We start from the raw sequence: 24,819 nt of genomic DNA on the forward strand, positions 1-24,819 counted from the left end.
GAACACTCAGCCAGCAGGTGAGTGCATATAAACACAAAATGACCCAAGGGATATGGGATATGGGACAGGGGATAGGGGATATGGGGTATGGGATTAGTCTTAACCCAGCAGCATTGACTGGCTGGGGACTGTTTCCATGCAGGTGTAATCCCAGTGAAATACATGCATAGATGACTTTGGATGGTCTCCATGTTGTCCCTCTGGGGAACTTCTCAGCATCCAAACCTTCAGATGTGTTGATGTCAGTTTGCTGAGAGCTCCCGTGTGCAGTTCCCAAATGGAGCAAATAGTCCCTCTTTGTGGACTTTGAATAAGAAAATACTCAGGAGGGTGATGGGATGGGTCCTTTTTCAGAAATTCCTTTGAAAAGTGACATTTGAAAGCTAAACAGCACAAGGTTCATCTATATAAACAATTCTCTCCCTTAGGAGTCTCACTATGTAGAGACAAATCTAGTCTGAATAAGGAAAAGAATTTTCAAACAGAAGTCAACAGAGAAAGTGCATCATTTGTGTGGGCATGAATCAGGGTGGGGACTTACCTGCACACTCACAATCCCATGATTACCTTCAGGCATAGCCTGAAAATCCCAGGACTCTTTATTGAACATCTTTTTTTCCCCCTTCCCTGTTTAACATAAAGAGCAATTTATGGACAAATGGTTCTGATGTTATGCATTTTTGCATGCCTGAAATCACGGCTGAGCTTTAAGCAGAGAAAATCAATAAATGATGCGTTGCCATCAGCCATTTCTACGGCAGCTTGGTCTTATTCCAATGTGTTACTGCTGCAGGAAGAAGGCAGGGGAGCTGTACCTGCTGCTGAGGTTTGGTTTAAATGTTACCCCCTCTCTGGACAGGCTATAGGACATCCCCTCTGTCCCACCAGTGAGCAATGGTGACATTGGGACAAGGAACCTCCTCAACCTCTGGCCATGAGGCTGCATGTTCTAGTTTGGGAGAAATGGTCTTCAGGTGAGACCAACAGCTGAAGGGAGATGCAATAAAGAATATTTGTACTGTGAGGGACAGGTTGGCACTTTCTGTAATAACTCTGTCTGTGCTTGGATGGGACTGTCCCTCCCACTCCTTCCTCACTGCTCCCAAATGCTGGGGCACACAGGGCACCTCTGCATGCTCCCAAGATGGATGGCACTGTCCCTTCCTGACTGCTCCCAAATGCTGGGGCACACAGAGCACCTCTGCATGCTCACAAAGAGCCCCTCACAGCCCTCAGCCAAGGAGTTTTGTCCTCCTTGTCCCTGAGGGACCTCTGTGAAAGGTTAATGCTTCAGACCCAGGACTTGGGAGGTCAGGGAGGGATCTTTGTCCCTTGTAATAGTGATGCTGGATACGTGGCAATGAGTGTCCCTAAAGCTTTGGGCATTGTCTGAGGATGCCTGTGCTGTCTCTAAGGACTCCCAGCCTCCATGCAGCCTGTCCTGAAGTCAGGCACTAGAGAAATACAGAACAACACTGTGCCTGTCACTTAGAGAGGTAGGTGTCACATGTTGCCTTCAACTTATTAATTAACTCACTGTGAAACATCATCAAATAATGTGTCATCAATCATGTAACATCAAATAAAGTTGTAACTTCCCCAAGTTCTTCTAAGACAGTGAATGGGGTTGTTTTGCTTGCCTGGAGAAGTTAAAAGCTAAAAGGAAAAAAACCAAATCAAGTCAGAGTATTAATTTCTGTGAGGGATTTTAAAAAAAAAAAAAAACCCTAAAATATTAGAATAGCTTGGGATGATCTGAAAGTGTTCAGAAAGAGAGGGCACAGTTTACCCCAGTTTCCTTTTTCCCTTGAGGTTGATCCAACTCTGGCCCAGGCAGGAAGAGCGTGCATGGATGAAGCTGCTAAAAATGAAGTGTTAAAAAAACTCTTCCCTGTCTAATGCTGTAAGTTACCCTACACTGTCTGGAGGCTGTGATAAGAAACAGGACAGTGCTGTCGAGATACCATGCTTTAAATTTTGGATAATGTACTACCAGGATGTTTAAAACAGCTAAAGTGCAAACTGATCAGGCAGGCATAAAAGCTGCGCTGGTTACATAAAATATAATAATGTACCCTTCAGCTCAGTGACATGTTCCATGTAGGATATTATGTATTATATGAAATCAGTAACATATAAGAGAGCAGGGAAGAGTTTCAAAGCCCAGACGGGAGCAAAGAGTAATAGAGAGTAGAATATGATGATAAATATGACATCAGGAGGAAATAAGAATTAGATTGAATCTCAAGGAAAATTGTAGTTCTCCATGAGAAGATAAATATAATCTAAAACAAAGACATTTGGTAGGAAGGAGCTACTTAAAAGGCAATCCCATTGGAAGGGCCTAAGTGGATAGCAAATCAGATATGAACATGGGATGCAATTGAAAAATAGATGTCCAAATGCCAGTGCAATTCTGGCCTGTGCTGTGACAGGGAGGCAGGAGGAGACACTTCCTCACACAACACACGTGACAGCACTTGGTAGGAAATGCTGTCTTTGAGAGCCTTGATAGTAATTTTGAGGAGGAGAGAGGATTCTGCAGAGAAATTTGGGATGCATTAGAGACACTGTGCCAGAGCACAACTGTGCAAGTCTGGCTGAGTGGCCACCAGCACATGGATGGGCACTTGCAAAGAGCTGATGCAGGGAAATGTAGTGGACTGTGGGCACAGAAAGCCTGAGATTGATCAAATGAAACGTCTGCTCATATTTCAGGGGGAAATGGTCAGTTAATCTGGTCCAGCTTCCAGCAGAAAGGGATGGGAGCACATTTGTCATGTAAAGGAGTTTTTATGACTGAGTTGCTAAGGAGCCAAAGGGAGCCGAGTGTAACATCATGTGCCTTTCCACTTTGGGGCAGTGGGGTTTTGGGGCTACCACCGACAAAGCCGAGGTCGTGCACTGGGAGGAAGAAGGGCTGAGATGAGCTGGGAAGTTGTTCCACCTCTCCTTTGTCCTGCTGTGCCCTGAAGCCAGGACTACTCGATAGCTCAAAATGTTTCAAGTACTGGGGGTGGCCAGTGGGTGTCAGTTTTGCTCTATGAAGCAGCTGATGGAGCTTCCCTTATCTAAAGTGAGAAACCACCTTTTAAAGGAGGCAGTGGAAAAAACCATTCCCATTGAGAAATACGAGGTCAGCCCCACAGCTTGGTACTCTATTTTTCATAGCTCTGTCTACTTTAAGAGCAGTCACAAACAGTAATTCTTAGACAAGTCTGTTTTCTTCTTTGGCTATCTCTGATTTTAGGGCAATAACAACTAAATAAGGGTTTTCAACAGAGCTCTTTTGTCTTACAAAAGAGGAAGCCACCATCTACAGCCAGAAAAAATGTTTTCTTTTAAAGGGTTATATGTGTAAATGTGCAAAAGTCTCACATGAGCCTTCTTGGGTAACCTCACTGGAGGGCTGTGATTCTGTTGCCAGCCAATTAAGCTAACTCAGTGTAGTGCAGAAATCACTTAAAGATCAAGTCAACATTAGGGACCTAAAGTTAGTTTGGATAAAATTTCCGTAGAAAACATCATCTGATTTTAAGGATCTTTTTCAACAGCTATTTTTAATGAAACTTCAGAGCTGAATGTAAAATTCGTTGAATTAAAAAGCAGCCTTTTTAATCCAACCTTTGTTGAATTAAAAACCAGCCCAACAAACCAGCAGCAAGCCACTAGGAAAAGCATTTGCCTTTATAATGCAAGGATTAAGCTGAGACCTCGGGTTTCCATAGGACTTCTTAATCCACTCTGTTAGTGTTTGGCATGAGGAAGTCTTTTTCTGAGAATAGCACTCCTTACTTGTGTATGGATGCAATAGACCAGCAAAAGCAATGAGGAGAGTAATTCTGAAAACAAAAATATCTGAAAAAGTTTTTCTATTTGTGTCCTCATCAATAATGGTGTAAAATTTGAATCTTTTATTTTTTACTTTTGTAGATTTTAGATAGACTCTTTTCAGTTGAGGTCAGTAGGAGGAATCTGTTCATGTCAGTGGTGTAAGCTCAGGTCTGTGCACTGAGAAAAAGATACCTGATAAAATAATGTCTTCTTCAGCCATCAATCCACCACCCAGAATTTTATTTGGAGGAATCCCTTAAAGTTATTAATAAATAGAAAGAAACACATATCTCAAAAGAAAATGACGACATATGTAGCCAGGAGCAAAAGAGTGTCTCTTTAAAATAGAGACCAAATTATGTGTTCATTGATTTATATCCCCAAAGGAAAACTAAAAGATAGAAATGCCTCCCTCTTAAAAACAAAAAAATAAACAGGAAAAAGGAGGCATTTTCAAACCACAAGAATGAAGTTATGTTTTCTTTGCTTGCACAGTTATGTGTGGGTAATGTGTGGATGTAGAGAAATGTTATTCCTTTCCTCAAGTAAAACAAGAATAATAAATAAAACTTTGGAAAAGGAAGAGGTCTTACACCACTAAAAGAATCAGCCTCCTAAAAAGGGCTGTGGAGCACTCCATCAGCTCTGCTACTGGAGTGAGACAGAGCAAAGCTTTGCAATAAAGTTAACATGCAGCTTTAAAAGGCTGTGGTCACATGTTGCTTCATGCAGTGCTAAGAGGAGCATAAAAAGATGCTAATGTTTTATTTTTATGATCTAAATTGTTATTTGCGGTTAATCAAAGTTAACCTAGCTCTGTGTAAAGCTGATTATGTGGCCAGTTAATTTCAGGTGTCTCTTTTCACAATCAAGCCCCAGGACACTTCTAGGATGACACTTTGCTTACAGGCAAAAGGAGGCATAAAACCCCCCTTTTAAAATGTCCCTTTGCCCACAGGCATGGCTCCATCCCAGCTGTGTCCAAGTCCCTGCCCCTGGGGTGTTGTTGATTCTCAACACAGTTGACAGAGGAGAAGCAGTACCATCAGCTTTATTTTCTCAGTGAAGAACAGAAGTATGGACAGGGATATTCATCCACTGTAAGGAAATAATTTAGCCAGCTGGTACATGCAGCCTCCCTCTCTAGTCACCAGAGAAAGAAATGCTCCTCTGGAGAGTGAGTACAAGCAGGAATCTAATTTTGGTGACTGGAGCTGCAAAATGGACACATCAGTCTTTTCCATGGACTCTAGAAGCAGATGAGTAATAGGAGGCTAAGCAAGGTGTCTATAGAATAGCCCTTGTAAATGGAGGGGGAAATGAATATCCTCCTCCAAAGCAAAGCATTGTCAGGCCCCAGGCTGTCCTTCATCTCTGAGATGACAGTGTCAGCCCTTGGCTCAGCTGTGCCTCTTCTGGAGGTGGAGGGCTGGGCATTTTTGTTTTCTCAGATTATTTTATTTTCTGACTTCATTGCCCACGAGACTCGTGACACACCATTTCCACAGGGATCTAAGGTTTGTGTGGCAGCTTTTCACCCCCAGTGCTCAATGCAGTTGTGATCCTTCACACTGCACTGCCCCCTCTGAGTGATGCCTGGTGCTGAGCAGCTGGAGGGGACTGACTAATCCCTGACCTGGGACTGCTGCACCCACCCCCTGAATCAGGTCAGACTGCAGAGCCACACACCTGCAGGAGCTGTCAGGCTGGAAGATGCTTTACCTGTTCAGCCCCTGACATCCACAGAAACCAGTTTTAGCCACCTAGCCTCTTCCTGGCTCTCTACAAGCACTGGCTTGATACTGGAAAAGCACAGAAGGAAGAGAAACAAGAACCAATGAGGGTAAAGTAAGTTCCCACAGATTTGTGCTGACTTCCTTGTAGCTACTCACACTGAACAGGGGTGGTGTTGTTTTTGGAAATGTGGTGAGTGAGGACTGAAATGATTAAACAGGACATCCTTCAGGTGCTTTGAAGAAAGGCCCTGCAACCACCCAAGTAGAATCAGGGAAATCAGATCTGCAAGCTCCTGCAAAGTGAGGTGTGATGTGAGCTCAGCACACCAGTTTACAGCCCTCGTGCACAGCACCGCTCTTCCAGCAAAGGAGGAGGGGACACCTAACTAATGAACATGTGGCACTTGGGGACATGGGGTGGTGGCAGTGCTGGGCCAACAGCTGGACTCAATCTTAGAGGTCTCTTGCAACCTAAATGATTCCATAATTTTGTACCAGCTCCTGCAAAGTGAGAGTGTGCACAGTCAGTGAGATGACCTTGCTTCATGAGGTCATGACCTCACTCATGTCAACTGTTACAGAGTTCAAGCTGGCTTGGCACTAACAGACCTAAATGGCCCTGATCAGCCTCAGCCAGGGCCTTCACCCATGCTCTACCATGGGTCAGGAGCTCATTTAAGCTCAGCCCAGGGTTTGGCTTTGTTTGAGGAGGGCTGGGCTCCTGCACGGCCATAACTGCGTCCCTGGCAAGCCATGGACCCTGCTGTTCCTCACTTACTTCTTGGCTTGACCTCTGAGCTGCCTCATCGCCACAGCTTTGCCTGAAAATCAGGGTTCTTGGTTAGACTGGCCAGCATCTCTGGCCTGGGTGCTGTGGGATGGACCCTGGGCTGCTGAGGTTCCTGCCAGGCCCCAAGAAGCCACTGGCCAGTGCTGTGCTCTTACAGGCAGGCTGGGTTCAATGAGAAAATCTCCTTATTCCTCAATTCTTTGCCAAGCTTTAAAGGGTCAAAGTAGAAACTCTTTTCAGTTGCCAAATGGCAACTTTTGACCTTCTGACATTCAACATCCATGGTAATCCTGCCATAGAAAAGTGGAAGAACTCCATTCTCACCAAATTTTCAGCTGTTGCAAAGCTATGAGCCTGATGGTTTGTCACTGAATGTTCCCTGGTACTTTGCAATACTCATCATAATTGACACCTGTCATTTTGCCAAATTTTAGCTTGAGAAACAACTGTCCCTCTGCCTAAATGCCTCCAGCAGCTCCAGTAATTTAAATAGATCCAGCACACTTCTGTATTGGCTGCTTCATGTGCTTCTTAATTCTGCAGTGTTCTCTGTGAAGTATGGGATGGATATAATCCTGTTGGTACTGTGTTTTCCAGCCATAGGCAGAGCAAGAGTTAATTCTTATTTTTGTTGAAGTACTAAGTGGGAAGCTAGGTCATGCATAAATCCTCATTTTGCTAGGTGCTGTACAAGCAACGAATAAAAATGATCCCGGGCTCAAGGACTCTCTGTTAGTAGCTTATGTCATAATTAAATTTTGTTAGGACACTTCAGAATTTCCCTTCCTCATAAATGAAATATCCATATACATTTATATCTCTATAATAAAAGACAAAATCTGTACACTTTTATTGTGGATGATAAAAAAGAAAATACAATTTTCCAAGTAACTTGGATATAGCAATTGGAATATGTGAGGGTGAGGTAAAAGATCTGTTTCTTGTATACTTCTGGGTTATATACACCTAAAGCTGTCCACTTTATAGAGAAAGGAAGAAGTATTTGTTGTAAAAAATAGTCTCACACGGAGCACACTGAATTCAGGTGGAGAGCACAGAGCAGGAGCTGGTGCCCTTTTAAGAATCAAATATTGTGTCTTCGTGAATAAAGCTCTGACAGTAAAGATAAGAGAAGAAAATACAGGAACCATGTGATATATTAGCAGAATGTTTTACAAAGTCCCCCACAAAGCATCCGCTGCGCTTGAAAAGCCTAACCAGCCCAAGTGAGAAACTATTCAGAAATTTAGTATTCAGATTACATACTCTGCCTTTCCAACTGCTCTCTGTACAATGAATGCCTGTACAACTACAGTAACAGACACAGATCTACAGTTTCTGTAGCCTTTGAGCTAATATGAGTATTATGCCTCTCCATAAATTACATCTGCATATCCTGAAAATACCAACTGTTTTAATAGGAATTAATCTACAGGCTTTTATCTTGGTGAAATACAAGGGGGTGCAGTATGTTGCATCCCTTTTAAAATTAATAGAAGGTATTCAAGGATGTTCATTATTTTCTTTATAGGTCCATTTATTGATACATATGAGCATAAAACAGTGCTTCATTGTAGGGAAGAGGAGGAGATGGAATAATGAATAGATTAGTGCTTATATGGTTTTTAGATTGCCCAACGCACAGTTAAGTAAAGGAAGGTTTGTGTTTGTCCTCTTCAAAGTATATTGGGACTGGATCCAGTTCAAGTTCAAAGTGCCCCTTCAGTGGGAAGGGAAGAGGGGGCTCAGCCTAACAGCAAGAGAGCCAAAGCAGGGGTCTGCTGCTCTGCCCTGCTCCGTGCTGTCCGAGGCAACAGTGTGGCACAGCGTCTTTTCATTTACTAAGTATACAGAAGTCTGGAGCTACAATTTACGTGAACATCCAACAGAAGGTTTTGAGAGTGAACTCCTAGAGTACCTTGTCCTAATACAGGCATATAAAAAAGGGAAATTAGAAAGTTGAAAACAGATTTACATAAAAAGCATGATGGAGGTTTTGAATAATAATTCACATGTGCATGTGCATATATACACACATATATACAGGTTAAATGTTTAAATATTTAGCTGAAAACAGGCTGAGCCCATCAAAACACATTGCTGTCAAAGGATGAGAAATTAAACTCTCCTGTGAGATCAGGGAGTTATCTCCAGTACACAGGAGGGGAACCAAGGCCCAGGGAGACTGAGCAAGTGCTGAGGACATCACAGCTCTTGAGTAGGTGGTTGCTGGCACAGCCTGTGACCCCGGGGACAGCTGGACTTGTGTGGCAGGACACTGACCCAGGGCAGGCAGAGCTCAGGCCCTGTGGATGGCAGTGGAAAGGGGCTCCCGGGAGCTCCAGGAATGGCTCAGAGTTGTGCCAGAGGGACCTCTGTAATGTGGCAAAGCTGAGAACTGCTCTTGGGACACTGCTTGGCAGTCTCATTGTGTTAACTGCTGTTTCAGAAATGCAGAACTGAAACACAGCGCAATAATGGCTTGGCCAAAATCACGCAGAGGACCTCTGGTCACTGTTGGATGTAAATCAGGCTCTCTTGATCCCCAAGCTGTCATTTGGCCCTCAAGATCACCACAGCAGCTCTGCTGAGCTGGGCAGTGTAAATCACTGTGGAGCTCTTGCTACAGCCCAGAGCCAAGTTCTGCCTTGAAACCAGTGATTCAGCCCTGTGTTGCTGTAGGGGGATGCTCTCATCCCTGCAGCCCTTGGACTCAGCAAGCTGATCTACAAAGCCAAGTCCTGTCACTTTATTCCCTGCCCCGTACTTTTCCCTTGGTCACTCCTCCTTGTTTTCACAGCTTCATTTGGTTTCAAAAACTTGCAGAGCAGCAGGATTAAAAAAATCAGAAAATATTTACTGTAGAGGATGGGTCTGGCTTTTCCCATCAGCTTCCATGGCTCAAGCAGGTTCCAGCAGCTTTGGGAGAAAAGCTGTTAGCTATTAAGTTATTACCTGTAAGGAGAGCCAGCTGGAAGCTTTCAGTTTTCAACATTTTGATGAAAAGCACCATAAAAATCTTGACAACAAGACTTGTAGCATTTCAATGACATGTTTTGCATTTGTCCCCGCTTTTAATGGTCTGTAAAAGTGATCAAAGGCTTCAAAATGCTGCTGAGACCCACATCTCAGGAATTTTTACCCCCCAAAATGAAGAGGGGAAGGGGAGGTGGGGGGAGAAAGACAAAACTCCAAGTGTGGGCTGCTGAGTGAATTCATTTGGACAGTTTTTGGGAAGTCACTTTCCATCTGGAGGAGAGTGTCCGCAAGGAGAGTTATTCCAGCATAAACTGTTACGGTATAATTACCCAGCTCCAGCTATGCCAGTCTATTTTCTGGTGTAGGCAAGCCAAGTCTAGTTGTTGCTACGTAGGCGTGGGAAACACGAAGTCTGCTTTCTAGGCTTAGCTCTGAGTGCTCTCTGTGGCCAGTCCCCTGACCTTTCTGCCTTCTTCCTATGCAAAATGAGAAGAGTTAAGTTAAACCCACTTCACAGATGTGGCGTAATGACTAATTGGCTCAAATTTGCGGTGTTGGGCAGAGAGCTGTCAATTAACTTTAGTGTCTTGGGCTGGCTGAATCATTTAGTGTCTTTTCCAAAGTGGGGCTTGTCTCCCTCTCTCAGGGTTGGGTGGCTCTGCTGCTATTCTGCAAAGCAGGATCTCATTTGATGTGAAGTGGCAGTGCTAATAAAACTTGGGGTTTACCTTGTCTCTGTCAGAATCGTGCTTGTGTGTAGTGAGAGCAAGAGTTAAGGCTTTTCCTTCAAGATTTGGTAGTTGAGACTTTGCCTCAAAGCAAATTTTTCCAGTACCTAGAGCCTTTGACATACAAAGAATGTGGGTATGCAGTGATGGTGTTACTTCCATCGGTGTTTGTCTGAAACTATGCAAAATGCACGTGTTACTCTCCTTTGGCACTAATGAAAATCAAGGATAACTCCCCCATTATTCCCATTGGATCAAAAGGCTCAAGGGTGTACGGACAGCCTGAATCCCACTGCTTTCTAGTGCTTACTTGCTTAATTTTGCAAATTGAAATTTCGTAATGTCCGTGCTTATCAGGCACGACAAACACCTCAGCTCCCCAACGGGCCGTGAGGTCTGGTGCCTGCTGATGGCATTACCAGTGTCACCCAGCAGATAAAGCGAGGAGAGCAGGACCACGCTGCTGCAGCTGATCCAGCACCTGTGGAAAGCAGGGAAAACTCCAGCGAGGAGGCACATCAAGCACTCACCCTCAGATTAGTGAGCGGCTCTGCGGGCTGTCCCCTCGCTGTGGGAAATACTCGGGGCCATTCCTTCAGCCTCGGCGCGAGGATTCCCCTCACGACAACAATGCTCATTTTCACACTTTTCCCAGCACCGCATTCTCGGGAGCGGGGCGGAACAGCACGTAGAGCTTTTACTTACAATCCGGGGCCGTCCCTACGCGGAAACTCCGCTCGTCTCGGCCGCCAACGTTTTAATTAAGCAACAAGCCCGGTGCTCCCCCGGCCGGCTGTAGATAAACACAGAAGTGCTTAATCACGGCCCGGCCGGTCGCGGTGCCCGCAGGGCGCGGGGGGTGCCCGGCCCTGAGGGGCCGCGGCTGTGCCCTGAGGGCGCGCGCGCCCGCCCGCCCGCGTGAGGCGCGGGGCGCGCACTGTGGCGGCGGCGGCGGCCGCACTTGTCCTGTAATCGATTGCCGAGCGCGCTGAGCGGCCTCGCGCCGGCTGCGGGCACCCGCCCCCCGCCGCGCCGGCCCCGCGGGGGCTGAGGGGCCGCGGGGCGGGAACGGGGCCGAGGGAACAGCGGGGGTGTGAGCGTGTGTGTGTGTGTGTGTGAGTGAGTGTGTGTGAGGGACTGAGCGCCTGTGCGATTGTGTGAGTGTGTGTGAGCGACTGAGTGGGAGCGGGTGAGGTAGCGAGTGTGTCCGTGTGAGCCACTTTGAGGGACAGTGAGTGTGAAGGGCTGAGTGTGAGTGAGGGAGTGAGGATGGGTGAGGGGCCGGCTGTGCGTGAGGGGGAGAGTGTGAGTCCGTGTGCGTGTGTGGGGACGGCACTCGGTGTGAGGGAGTGAATGAGTGTGTGTGTGGGTTTGAGCTGAGGGAGGGACAAGTGTGTGTCTGAGGGAGGAGGTGTGTATGGGTGTGAGGGAGTGCGCCTATCTGCGAGGGTGTGTGTGTGTGAGGGAGGGAGTTCGCCTATCTGTGTGTGCGGGAGGGAAGGGAGTGTGAGGGAGGGAGCGAATGAGTGTGTGTCTGTGTGTGTGTCTGTGGGAGGGAGGCAGGCAGGCAGGGAGAGCGGCCGCCGCCGCCGCCGCCGGATCGGTTTCTCGGGGTTTGACCAGCTGTCCCAGGCTAACCCTCTGCTCTCTGAAGATGGAGGAAGTAAAAACAGGATTACCCTTAGCTACGGCTCCTCCGCCGCCTTAGTCCCCCCACAGCCAACTGCCGTGCACAAACACACCTCCACTGGGCAGAGGGAGCCGACACTAATAAACACACAAACAAAAGGGGGATGGAACTGACTCACTGCCTGCGCGGCTGAGGTAAATCTGCGCCTGGCTTCTTATTATTTCTTTTTCTTTCTCCCCTCCCTTCCTCCCCTCCTCTCCTCTCCCTCCCTGTCCCCTTTCCCCGGCGGGAGGAGGGACAGCTCCGTTCCGGGGCCGGCGGGACGCGGGGCTCGGTCCGTCCGTGCGGGTCTGTGTGTGCCGAGGGTCCCCGAGCCGAGCGCGGCTGTGCAGCATCCCCGCGGGCGCCGATGACTTGTTGCTGTTAGCCCGAAATATAAAAAATAATTAAAATATCTATAAACAAGCAGCCCCCTCCCGCAGGAAGCCCGAGCAGGAGCAGGGGCAGGAGCGGCGGCGGGTCTCGCCGGTCCGTTAGCCAGCCCGGCCCCGCTGCCATTTCCCTCAGCGCCCGCCGCCACCTGCGCGCCCCCGGGGGGCTGCGGCCTGCGGCGGGGAGAAGGGGGGGAAAGGAACAAAATGTCAAGCGAGGCAGGACTTCCATGACTTTGACAGGTTGTGGCAGGGGCTGGGAGAGGCAGGATGAGGCGCGGAGCCCGGCGTCGCCCAGGGCCGAAGCGGCGCTCCGGGGAAGTTGGCCCGGGTTTGCTGCGCGGGGTGTGAGCGCGCCCGCTGGGCCCCCTCCTCCCATCCCGCCCGCATCCCCTCTTCCCATCCCGCCCGCATTCCCTGCGCTCCCCCCGATCCCGTGGAATCCGTAAGGAACCGGTGGATCAAGTTTTCCTCTCTCTCTCCGTGCTAGTTAATCGCATTGCTGTAGCACCGGCTGACCTCCCTCCCTCCCTCTCCCTTTTTTTTTTTTTTTTTTCCCCTTCTTCATCTTCCTTCAAAGTATGTGCCATTCCTGAGCGAGTTGCCCCGCCGGCTCATCCCGGGGCTTCCCGGCTCCGCATGCCCCACCTGTAAGTGGAGGGGGCGAGTTTCTCTCCCCTATCTCTCTCCCCCTCCCCGTCTCTCTTTCCCCCACCTTCTCCCACTCCCCTTTAAAATTTTTTTTTAAAAAACTTTCTTCATATTTCTGTGTCTTCAGTTCGAGCAAAACTCTCTCCCTCCATTCCTTGTGGAGAGGCTCAGCAGCTGGGATTTGCCATCACCAGCCTAAAAATGGTGACCAAACTTTTTCTTTTCCCTCTCCTCTTCCTCCTCCTCTCCCCGCTGAAGAAATAAAAAAAAAAAAAAAAGAAAATCAAGCTGTGTTTTAATTTAGGTTATGGATGTTTCTGTGTTTCTTTTTGTCTTCCTTTCTCTTCCTCCTCCCTTCCTCCCCTTTCTTTTCTTCCACTTCATTGGCTGGGATGATCTTTCCCTGTTGCTTCTGATGTTTCTTTCTTTTTCTCAGTGTGTGCCTGCCTACCTGGACTAGGGGGAAGATAAGGTAATTTTGGAGGGCTTGAGGAAGTGGCTTACCTGTTCTGAAAACTTTTTTGCTTTTTTTTTTTTTTTCAATTTAAGAGTTGTGAAAATCAGTAATTGAAGAGAGTTTGGTAGCAGCTAGGCAGGTTGAAATTTAAGTGTTATGTGCTGAATGCCTTGGGAATTTGATCTGCTTTATACCAAAGAAGAGCACAGAGAAAAGTATTTATTTATTGGGGGAAAGGCTGGGAGGGGGGAGAGTGGGAAGGAAAGAGGGTTAAGGGAGGGGGAGGGAAGTGGTTTTGGAGACAAGAAGTGAAGCTGCCTGTTTTCCAGTAAGTAATGGAGAAATTCCAGGAGCCAGGGCTAAATATACTTGGCGATCAATACAGAAATGGCTCATTGTGAATAATTTAGCTGCCTGGTGCAGTGAGAGTTTTGAAACTAAAGGCAAAAAAAGAGGCCAGGGAGGGAGAGAGGAAATAAAATTTTCCTCTGGTCATGTCAGATTCTTAACTTTTCCACTTAAAAGAACATAGTTATAATTATTGATCTCTCCTTCTTTTTTTTCCCCCCCACAATATATATCAAATGATAGCTAGGGGGTGTCATTCTATACAGTTACTTGGGTTTCGGGAAAGTAATAGCTTGTTCTGTGTCAGCAAAGTGCTTCCAGAAACTTTAAGATTGCTTCACACCACAAAATGCGTGATCTGGGAGTATGAAATGTGATGTTTGGCCCTGTGCTGTGGCAAATAAATAGGGTTAGAGTGAACAGGTGTGTGTACAGGTGTGTGCACGCAGAGGTGTGAGACCAAGCTGGAGCAACTCTGTCCAAGAGGAATGCACACGGGAGGGTTTGTTTTGTGTAGACCAGGAGGCAGTCTCTTGTAGTGCATGTGAAAAGAGCAATTGTTAGTAGTATCCATATCCTCAAAGTCTGTTCTGGCTGCAGATAGAGCAGATAATTGATGAAGCATTACCATCCTGGCTAGAGCAAACAAGCGGAAAGTCAGGGAAAAACTCTCAGATCAGGCAAAGATGCGAGTGGGGCACGGAGAGAGAGAGGCATGGTGAGACCAGGATGATCCAGGTGCCACCTGGCCAGGAGGCAGCTGCATGTCTGCTCACATAATTTGTGGGAAGAGTTCAGTGATTTGCAAACGAGCACATGCAGTGCACTTGTGTGTTTCTCTAGGCAGTGGTTGCAACAGCAATAAAATGGGCAACTACTTAGGGCTTTAAGTAAGTTTAATCATTTAATGGTTGATACTGACAGGCATCTCTGAGGGTGTACTTTTCTGCCTTGCAGCACTGCACTTTGACTATGGAAGCAGAGGCTGTTGATGGATATATTACATGTAAGTACTCATTTTGCTTGATTATTCGGAATTACTTTTCTTTTCCTGCTCTCCTTTGTATAATGCAGATACCTGAAAGTTTAGCTTCCTGTGTTGACACTGAATTAGTAGCATTTAAATGACTAAGAAATGCATGGGGATGGGTGCGCGGGTGAATATCTCTAGGTTTATATTTTCTGAGGGTGAATGAACTTTGCAAATGAGAGAGAGAGTTTGTCTCCAGAAATTTAAACTGCAGCCAAAAACTTTTTATGCCTTTCCCTATGTATTTCTCCTGTTTTCTGTGGGGGGGGGGTTGTGTAGGTGCTTTGTTTGACTGTCAGTTAACCCAGAGCTTGCGGGGGGAAGCTCTGTATGGTGAATTACTATTCCAGTCTTCCCCTGCCCAGCCTGGATTCTCCCTGTCTGCTGATGGAAAAGTAATCCTAACTTACTTAAAACCAAGCAGCTGGGACAGGTTTGCCACAGGAGTGTGTGTAAATGACTGGTGACAGTAACTTTGAGGGAACTCTGAAAATCAGCCAAATGTTTACTTGGGGCCACTTAGAGTTGAGATTTGACAGGCTCTGGAAAGTAAAGGAGGGAAGGGCAGGGGAGAAGGGAGCAAATGGGTTGTGGTTCTTAATCTTTGTGTGTGCCTGCTGAAGATGGGGGTAAAAACTGACAGGGACCTGTGTTGTGCAGGTGACAATGACTATTCGCCTGAAAGGGAGCACTGCGGCATGGCCATCGACCTCACCTCCAGCACTCCCAATGGGCAGCACACCTCCCCCTGTCACATGGCAGGCAGTAAGTCTCCTCTTAAGCCTGTTTCTCTCGAGCTCAGGGCTGGGTTGGTCTGCTCCTCCTGCTCCTTGGTTTGCTTACCAGGTCTTAGCCACTGCTGTTGGCTTTGCTAATAACAGAGGAGGACAGGGGAGGTTTTTTTTTTTTGTTCTTGTTTGTGCTGGTGTCTCATCTAAACATGAACGGGATTACTAGTCTGAACTATCCCAAGGTGGAATTTGAGAGCTGGTCCTTACCTGCTCCAGGTAGGAAAATAGTAGGCTTGACATGTACTGGTTTTGTTTCCCATGGTTCTGAAATCCAAATAGAAATTGTTATTATTATTATTATTAGTGTTACTTATTTTGCTTCCCAAAACATCTTGAAGTAGCTTTATTTGAAAACAAACAAATTTTATTTATAAAACTATAGTCGATTATAACAAACTGAAAGGAGTTTGCTTTAGAATGTTGGGTAGGAACTGAGAGTTTTGTGAATCTGCACAGAGTGTCAAGAGCTGATAATATTTAAAGAATTAGTCTCCTGTTATATGTGGAAGGTGGATAAATGTAGTTTACACAGTTTCATAGAAGTAACAATCTTCATTTTCTGTGTGTGTGAGTGCCCTACCTTGTTTAAGAGTTACAGTGTTACATCAAGATATTTACCTTAATGTAACCTCTGCACTTGTAGTCCTGGAAAATGCAATGTGCTTTGCTTCCAGTGTACTTACAGAGTGTTCCTCTCTACGTGATACTAATTTTCTTTCTGGTTTGTGTGTACTACAGATACATATTTATCTATTTAAGGTGAGGGTTAGTAAAATGCCCTACCGAAATCCATTCTAGGGCTGCTTAAAAATGCACAGTGTATCGCCTTCAGAGTCTTTCTGAGAAAAGGATGTTACTTTCCTTTAAGAATTCTTTCCTCCTGCAAATTACGGGTAAAGCGCAGTTTTATGAGCCTTTAAACTGAGGGTTATGATGAAGATCTCTCAATTATATACATGTTGCTGGAGAATACGATTTCTAATACCATGGACTGAACTTTATGTGACAACCACCCATAATTCAGCATCTTTAGACAATTCCGATTGTGCTGCACTGGGATTCTGATATACTTTATTATGTTGTAAAAGTTTTACTACTCACTTTCTCCATTTTCTTTGTTTCCTTTTTATTAATAGGAAGGCTTCATGGGAAGGGAAAAAAGTATGTGTGTTTTAAATCTTCTTTATAATCTAGACTGAAACTCAAAGTCAAATTAGGAATAAAAAGATCTAGAATGAAGTCATGCAAAAGGCTTTAGCACACTCAGTATTTTCATGTTCATTGTGTTAACATTTTCAATGGTTTTTAAGCTTCATTAGTTCTTTGCACAATATATGTATCTGCAGCCTTGGTGAATATCTTATATTTTTTTAGAGGTGTTTTTTTGGTCTCCCACAGGTGTCTCAAATGCTTTCATCACTGCTGCTCTGTGTTAAAGATGTGCTGCTGTTAAAGATGTTGAAAAGTTAAGGGCTCTGCTTGGGTTTCCCAAGCCAAACAAAACTCAAGCTTCTTAAATGTATTGTAATTTCTTTACTCTTTGCAGGCTTAGCATTGTTTTGCAGAGAGGTGGCTTGTGCTGCCTTAAACATGGAAGATGTTGATCAGAGGTTGTCGGCTTTTGTGGCAGCTGTTACATTGGTTCATTTAAGGTTTTTGGCCAAATCTTGAATCTGGCATGTGTAGATTAAATCACCAGGCAGGGCTTTACAGCTTTCCACCTGTTTTGTGGGGCACAGGAAATCCTTTTAGAGGTTTGGTAACCCAGGGGCCTGCACCTCTTTTTAAAAACTCTTTTGGGATTTTTTTTTTTGGTATTTTAAAAGGAAAGATGGAGGTGGAATAGCTGCTTGAAATATTTTGTGTGAATTGGATTGAAGTGGATTGACCCATCATCCTTTGTTTTGAGTAGAGGCAGTGGCTGTGTCCTGTTTCACATTGAATTCCAGTGGGTTTCTGGAGATGAAGTGATGTTGGCTGCTCTTACAGCAAAGCCCAGGGTGTGTTATCCTGGCTGGGTAGGACTTGGGAATGGAGGAGGTGATACAGGGAGCAGACCCCAAATCTTTGGCTCCCAGATTGGCTGCCAGTCATTGCCAGAAGCGCACGGCCCTCTTTGGCTGCGTGCTCTGGACGTGCACCTGCAAGGTAGAGATCCAACTTTTGACCTTTGTTCTTGCGTTCTGCTGTAATGTTTTGAACCACAGCTCCTAATTTAGTTGGAATTTGTGTCTGGCTCAGAAGGAGAAACACCAAAAGAAGGAAATTTCTTGGATCTGTGCTGGAATGACTGAGTAGTGCTCTCCCAGCAACAGCAAAATTATGTGCTGGGTAAAGAGTTTTCTATGTTCATTAGCCCCTGGCAATCTGTGTTAGTAGTTCTGTCTGGATTACTGATGTTTTCAGCTCCTATTCCAAAAGAGTTTGGGTTGAATATTTTAGCTACTGCATCCCTTAACCTATTATCATTTTCAAGTATCTAAATGGTATTTGTAGGTTATGGATGGGGACGACACTCAATTTTCCTTGTGAATGAGATGATCCTGAAAGATGAATCACACTAAATCACCTGTCATGCTGACTGATGATCTTACATATACCTGCCTTTAGCAGAGTGCTGCATGTGTGTTGGCAGATGCTGTGTTCTAAAATACTTCACTGTAGTTTTATGTAAGCAAAGATTTAAAATACATGTAAATAGTCAAACCAAAGAGGTTGATAGATCATCTCATTTTTCTCTACAGCAAAAGATGAATTAGTGTTACACCTGCTGAGTACTGATGACATATTTACATAGCCCCAAATCTGGATTTTCTTTTGATCTCCCATAGGAAAACTCTTACAAAGGTTGACACCAGAGCTGGGTGTCACAGGCTTGCTCAATTAACTTTGTGTTGGTACTAGAGAGTTCCCTGCATGGCCCTAAGCCCCTCCACAGACCCCACAGAGTTCAAGGGAGTCTGTCTTGTTCCTGTCTGTGAATGTTGAACTGGGCTATAAGTGATCAGAAACCTCCGAATAGGAACTGGCATGCTAATTAAAGGCTAATGGGGAATCCTTATAAAAGAGGCTTTAAAAAGAAATAATTCCCAGTCACCTCCCCATAATACCACACTGAGTTCCTACTGCAGTTATTAGAGATATTTTTTTCCTGTAGGTTAAAATGGACTTAGAGGAATGTCTGCTTTAGAAACTGCAGGGGCACAGTTGTTCAATTAGTTGACTCAATCATTGCTTTGTGTAGGATGAAGGACACTTTTCTAAGATCATTGGCCTGGTATCATAGGGAAAATAGTAGCAGCAGCTATTAGCATCTGACAGTCAGCAACAAAGGCAATTTCCCCTTAAATTAGAGACTTGACAGTGGGTGTCCCAGTTAACTTTCTTATCTTTGCTTTCATAGACAAAAGGAGCCCTTAAATGAAACAGAGTCAGAGCAATCATAAATATCAAACCAACATCTGATGTTTGAAAGTGATTAAAATTGTGGTATGCTTTTAAGAGGTGTTTATAGTATCTTGAAGTGTTAGTAAGTTACGAGAATTAATTCATTAAGAGAGTAAGCCATGTCGGCTGACTCTGCTGCAGAAAATAATGAGGTGATTGCATTTCTCCGTGGTGGGGAAGGACCGTGCTGTCTGACAAGATCACTAATTGGGACAGCAGCACTAAGTGGGAATGATTTCAGCAGTGGTGTTTAAAGAGAACTTGGGCAAAGTTTTGTTATAATGTAGCCAATAGTATGTTCTAAGTGATCAGGGTGGGCTATCAGTTGCACTTTTTTTTGTGGCATCAAAGCCCCAAATCTTTCCTGATTACTTTCACTTTTCAAGCCTGAATTGTCATGCAACTCTTGTTTTGTCACAATTGTTTTGTCCTGCGCTGTTACATGTACCACAGCTGTAGTGGCACATCTGTAGGGATAAAAAAAATGTAATTTTGAAAACCTGGCTGTTGGAATGAAACCACATAAAGTTAAAAGTTGCTCCATGCCTCAGCTCTGTGGCAAATAAGCCTTGTCACCACTAGAATTTACTCCCAGGCAAGTGAGGCTGAACCTTGCTCTGGGATTCTTTCCTGGCTCAGTTTGTGTTGTGGGCTTTTTAGTAGGATGAGGTGATGGAGGCTTTCCTTTAGGGAGGGTGGTTAAAGCTGGCTGGGCTGGGCTGCAGGGGGGGACTGAATTAGTGCTTTGAGGCAGTCACTCCCCTGATGTGTTCACTGGGGCATGAACAATTCTGGCAGCCAAACTGCTGTGCTCTGAATGGGGATTCAGGTCTCCCTTTCTTCCAAATGTCTTAGAATGTGCTAAAAACTCGTACCTGATCACCTCAAGATGCTGAGGAATCTTCTTTCAGCGTTTATTGGTCTGGGTATCTCCTGCCTCAGTGCAGGGAGGTGGACTTTTGACTTGAGATGTCCTCCAGTCCTTTGTGTCTGACTTTGCAGTCTTGGCACTTTGATTTTTAGAGCTCAGCTATGGAATTTTAGGGTGATTCTTAATACAGATGTACCTGTGGTTTGGCAGGTTGAAGGACAGCGAAGATGGACTTTGCCAAGATGAGCTCAGATGTGAGGGATGAGCTCAATAAAGTGTGGTAGGGAACTGTAAGGAGTGAGCTCCTTTGACATTTACAAGAGCAGGGTCTTTGCTTCAGTCTTTTATCCTCAGACTTCCTGAGAGTTGCCAGGGCACTAGTAGTTATCAAAGTTTTAGCCAATGCATTTACCTTTCTTGGAGTTTGAGAAGAAATAAATATTAAACGGAAAGGTGATCATCAGGATTTTAGCAGAAATAGAGGGGTTTTTCCACACCTAAGAAGCCAAAACTCTGCAAACTAATGTTACACTGTGTTTCTTGAAAAAAAATGTAACCCTAACAGAGGAAAGGGTTAACTGGAAATTAAGCATTTTCTGGGATGTACCTTGAATTGTTGTAGCTTCATCCACATCAGCTCAGATTTTTCACACTGGTGTGGTTAAAATCATGAACTTGTTCCTATCATATGAACTCTATATGTAACTCAACAGAGAGTAGCCACTGAAATGAGTTGGTGTTTGAGTATCTGTAGCCCACACTGCAATGGTGAAGGACTTTCCTGTGTATTTTTCCTATCTTCTGTCACAGTCCTGGCATTCCCTATGGAGCCACATACTCGGCTGCAAAAACATTCCTCCCTCTCAGTGAGTGTTATAACGAGGGTGGAGTGAAATGATCAGTTAATCTCATTAAATAGGTTTTTATTCATTCTGATGGAAGTCTCTTGAGAGGTCATCTGCCAGGGCTTTGTTGCAGCACACACCTTTCTTAGGAAGCTTCTGTTATTCTCTTGGACTGTCAGGTTCAGTTAACTTTCCCTGGTACACACCCTGTTACAACACTGCTCTTGCTAGCTTTGTAGTCAGCAAGTTTTCAGTGTTTGCTTCTGGAATTTCAGTTCCTTTTCAGACATACCAACGAAAAGAGCAATCCTCCTTTTCCATGAAATATGACACTTTGATAGCAGCTGGATGACAAGATCCCTGTTGGAGAGTTTTCTGTGTTTACCATCCCTGAATCCTGGGGAAGGTTCTACTCCTGTTGAAATCAATGGGTATCTTCTCCCAGGAAATTGGTTAAAAAAAAAAAAAAAGTTCCTGTGGGCCACGGGCTCTGTCTAGTCCTTCAGCTAAGTGATGGTTTGCAGGTGGAAATGCAGCTACCTGTGCTAGTTCTGTGCAGTACTGAAGGTGAGAGTGCTCATCCTTCCAGTGCCAAGGCACCTTGAAGGAGTGATGCCATTCTCTCCAGGAGGAAAAGGCAGGGCCTCCTTTTCTGCTTTTTGCTTCAGTAATCCCAGTGAATGAAAACCCTTAAAGAACCCACCTTGAAACATGTCTAAAATGGACCTGTTCTAAAATTCTGTAGGAAATTGCAGAGAAGGCTGAGCCCCTGCACTGTGTAGTATCAAGATCTGTTACAGCCAGGGGAGGAGCCTGTGCCACAGCGTGTTGTCCCTTCCCTTGGGCAGCAGGCGCTTGTTTGGAGTCCAGGCAGCTGCTGCTGCATCCCAGTGGAAGGAAGCAGAGCTGGATTATCACTGAGAAGCAATGAACATGACAGATATGGCTCTGGGCTAGGTGACCAGAGGCCCAGTTTTTCTCCAAATTCTGCTCATTGTAGGAGACTCCCTTCATGTTTCTGTGCTTTTTTTCTTGTCCCCCTCTTTTCTTTTATTTTCTGAATCGCAGAAGCCGTAGATCACTTAGGACAGAGACTTGGATGGTACATGTTAGCCTTTGTCAAAAGTAGGATTTTTTTACAATATCTTTTTTGCTTAGGGGTTATTTTGCATTTAATTTTTGCAGCCCCACAATGAGATGCATTCAGAAGTACCTTAATACCAGTGCAGCTTATTTCCTGTCCTGCACAGGAATAATTGCGGTGGTCCTAAAGTACCCTGTTGTGGTGTGATTACATTAGAGCAACCACGGGATTTTAACTCTTCCCACACCACTGAGCACTGCCAGGTCTGTGTGTGGATGAGCCCCTATTCACACTGCCCAGCAAAATGTGCCCTTGATCTGGAGCCAGGTCTACATTACTGGCTTCTGCTGGCACTGCTGTGTCAGCCTGTGGCTTTGAAGAACTGTAATCCCTCACAGGCAGGGAGATGCTGGCAGAAGCTGCTGCCCTGAGCATAGCCCTGGCTGGCAGGGTCACCTGCAAGTGCTGTTACAGGTGTTACATTGGAAAGTACTGTAAAAGAGCAGGCTCTGTTCCTGGAAAAGCATGGGGTTGATTGATTCCCCCTCATTTCTGTGCTCATAGGTCATGTCAACTCCTGTGAATTAGAATGTTGTTTTTGGGTTTTTTAACTGGCTTTTGCTTTCTCTCTGCCTCTTATTTTAAAAAAATCTTTCCAGTTTAGGGGTCTATTCCTGTAAGGCTGTGTGGCCAAGGCATAACACCACAGAGGTAGTGGGCTCTGTGTACATTGTATGAGCTCCTTTAGCTCATGGCTGCTCTGTGTTTGTCCTGCAGAGAGGTCACAGGGCTCTTGGTCTTCCCTTTGGTGTAGCTGAGGTTGGTGTCACATCCCTGTGACCTCTCAGGCATGGGGGAAGGTCAGTCCTAGGGCCAAACCATGCTCCCAGCCCAGTGTGGACAGTGTGAATATCTGTGTCTACCAATTGGTAGGGAAAAAAATAAGAGAAAGGCATTGAAGTGCATCATTCTCCTACACAGGTAGGAGCCCCTCTTAGCAGACTGTGGATTTTACACAAGGCATGAGCCAAGGAATCTGATTCACTACAGACCTGTCTGCTCTCCCCACCATGGTTTCATGTTACTTGGAGAAGCTGCACAGACTGTTTTTCCAGCCTCTTTTCTTGCTGAGATATTGGTACCCACCACCTGTGAGGTTGCTCTGGGCACAGGTGTAGTCACTGCAGCAGGGGAGAGAGAAGGGGAAGATCAGTGTGAGTATTCAAGTCCCTGCCCTGTCTCTGGCTTGGAGAAGGCCTTTGGAGGACCCTGAAACTTCAGGCAGTGAGGATGGAAGACCCAGCCACCCCTTGGTGCTGCTGTTGTCAGGCTCTTTGTCCTGGGGGTTGGACGTCTCAAATGTTTTTCAGAGGAGGCAGGACATCCTGAAGTATCCATTCACCTTGTTGTACCACCTGTCATCTTTTTTTCTTATCAATCTTCTCATGTGAGAAGGTAAGGCAGGGTGTGTTTCCTCTCCAGCTAATGAAGCTGTGGGCAGGGCTCACAGGGGAGATGCTCCGCTGGCAGTTAAACCGCAAATGTGACAAAGCTTGACGTTCCGATGGGGGGATTTTCTTGTTTATCCCCTCTGCTCCTCCACTTGAACAAAGCAAGCGTTAGGCTAGAGATATCTGTGCTCTGACATTCAGCATCAGGCTGGAGTTTTCTCAGCTCATTTTCCTTGCATTTCCCCCCAGCCTCTAAAACCTCCAGCTCCACCAGAAGTGATGTTGTCCTGGCTTTTCTCAAGGGGCATGTGTTCCCTCAGTCCCTGAAAATTGTGTTGGTGAGTGGCGCAGAACGCTGGCTGCAGAGCCCTCTGATATGCTCAAGTCCATGGTAATTTTTTTCATCATTAGTCTTTGATTTAGGAATGCCTGTGTGCACTTCTATGAGAATTCATGCCTAATCTTTCCTAGACATCAACCCAGCTTTTGGACATTTTATGATTCCCTTTACAAGCAAGTTGGTTTTTTAGGCAATGATCTAGCCATGAGACAACACAAACTGAGAGAGTTTTTGCTAACTCTATCTGTTATCATTTAAGCTTCAGCAGTGAGAATTAAATACCCACTTTAGTCCAAGGAGCAGCAAACAGGATGGTGTGGATTCACTTCTTTTGAAAATGAAAGAAGTTGCTCCTTTCTGTGTTAAAACAGCAAGTCTTTTTACCCAGAAGAAATATGAGGTTTATTCATTTGAGGAAGAGTAGCTGTTCTCTTAAAGTTGTGGATGGTTTAAAAGTTTCCAGGAAAGAGTGGCAGTAGACTGAGGACCTTGTTCTGGTTAGCAGCCAGGTCTGTGAGAGAGGGAGACATGTCAGGGAAAAGAATAAAGTGGTGTTTGGTTTTTAATCTGATTTCTTGAGAAATTGATATCCTGCAGGGTTTGCCTTGTTGAGATAACGGCCCCTGAAGGAGAATAAATCTTATTAATTAACATTTTTGCATACTGCTTTTAATTGTCCATTCCTAGGTACAGGCTTTGTATTGCACATATGCTGTTGTGGTGAGGGGCCTCTCTCCTGTGTCCCTGGAGAGTCTGCAGGGATCTGGCACCAGTGCAGAGTCTGCCCGAGTGTAGAAGTATTTCAGAATACACCATTGGGCCTTAAATTTACTCAGTGCCTTAATCCTCATCACCTTTCAGATTTAGGCATGTCCTAAATGTACTTGTAATAGTTTTACAGTTTAATCTCTCAAAATTGGGTCAACCTTACCAGTTGTTTTGACCTTGTTACCAGCACAGGTAGTTCCTGGGTGAGTCTAATACATCTCCCTGCAGCTGTGTGGAACAGTCTGGGGTATTAGCTTTAGTTGAAACCCCCTGTTTGAGATTTTCCCCCTACCTTAAATACACAGACCTCTCTCTATCACTGTAGGGTATTATCCTTTCGATAATCTAGTCTTCTAGAGAGTAACACAGCAATATCTCCTTGTTGTATCATACTTTTTCAGGTTTAAGAGCTTTACAAAGGACACCACTCGCAGAGATACAAATAAGTGGACAAAAATTTTAGGCTGAAGAGGTGGAGAAAAAGTAGGAAAATTAATTTTAGTAAGAATTCAGCCTCTGTAGATGGCAGGCAGGCAGCTTCATAATTTGTGTATGTGACTGCAAATTGTCAGAGTCTAGGTAGCTCCTGAGTTCAGAAGAATAATGTG

The 24,819-nt window shown here is 45.3% G+C and overlaps 1 protein-coding gene and 1 long non-coding RNA gene across 4 annotated transcripts in view; one reads left to right on the top strand and one right to left on the bottom strand.

The window, feature by feature from the left end:
* Positions 1-7,186: 7,186 nt before the first annotated feature.
* Positions 7,187-10,911, bottom strand: LOC116999019. The gene is made up of 2 exons (XR_004418505.1): positions 10,598-10,911; positions 7,187-9,815 (listed from the first exon to the last, which is right to left on the bottom strand). It is a non-coding gene; the product is annotated as an uncharacterized LOC116999019 (long non-coding RNA).
* A 709-nt stretch (positions 10,912-11,620) lies between these two features.
* The window catches only part of IKZF2 (IKAROS family zinc finger 2), a 117,472-nt gene continuing 104,273 nt past the window's right edge, over positions 11,621-24,819 (top strand). For 2 of the 3 annotated variants that reach the window (XM_033064935.1, XM_033064937.1), the window contains exons 1-3: positions 11,621-11,891; positions 14,542-14,590; positions 15,275-15,379. In XM_033064935.1, the coding sequence (XP_032920826.1) occupies positions 14,557-14,590; positions 15,275-15,379 (139 nt within the window). In that variant the 5' untranslated portion in view covers positions 11,621-11,891; positions 14,542-14,556. Of the gene's footprint in view, positions 11,892-13,215; positions 13,252-14,541; positions 14,591-15,274; positions 15,380-24,819 lie in introns of all 3 variants that reach the window. The other variant, XM_033064936.1, reaches the window with a different exon arrangement.

Source organism: Catharus ustulatus, chromosome 7 (assembly GCF_009819885.2).
Source record: "Catharus ustulatus isolate bCatUst1 chromosome 7, bCatUst1.pri.v2, whole genome shotgun sequence".
NCBI lineage: Eukaryota > Metazoa > Chordata > Aves > Passeriformes > Turdidae > Catharus > Catharus ustulatus.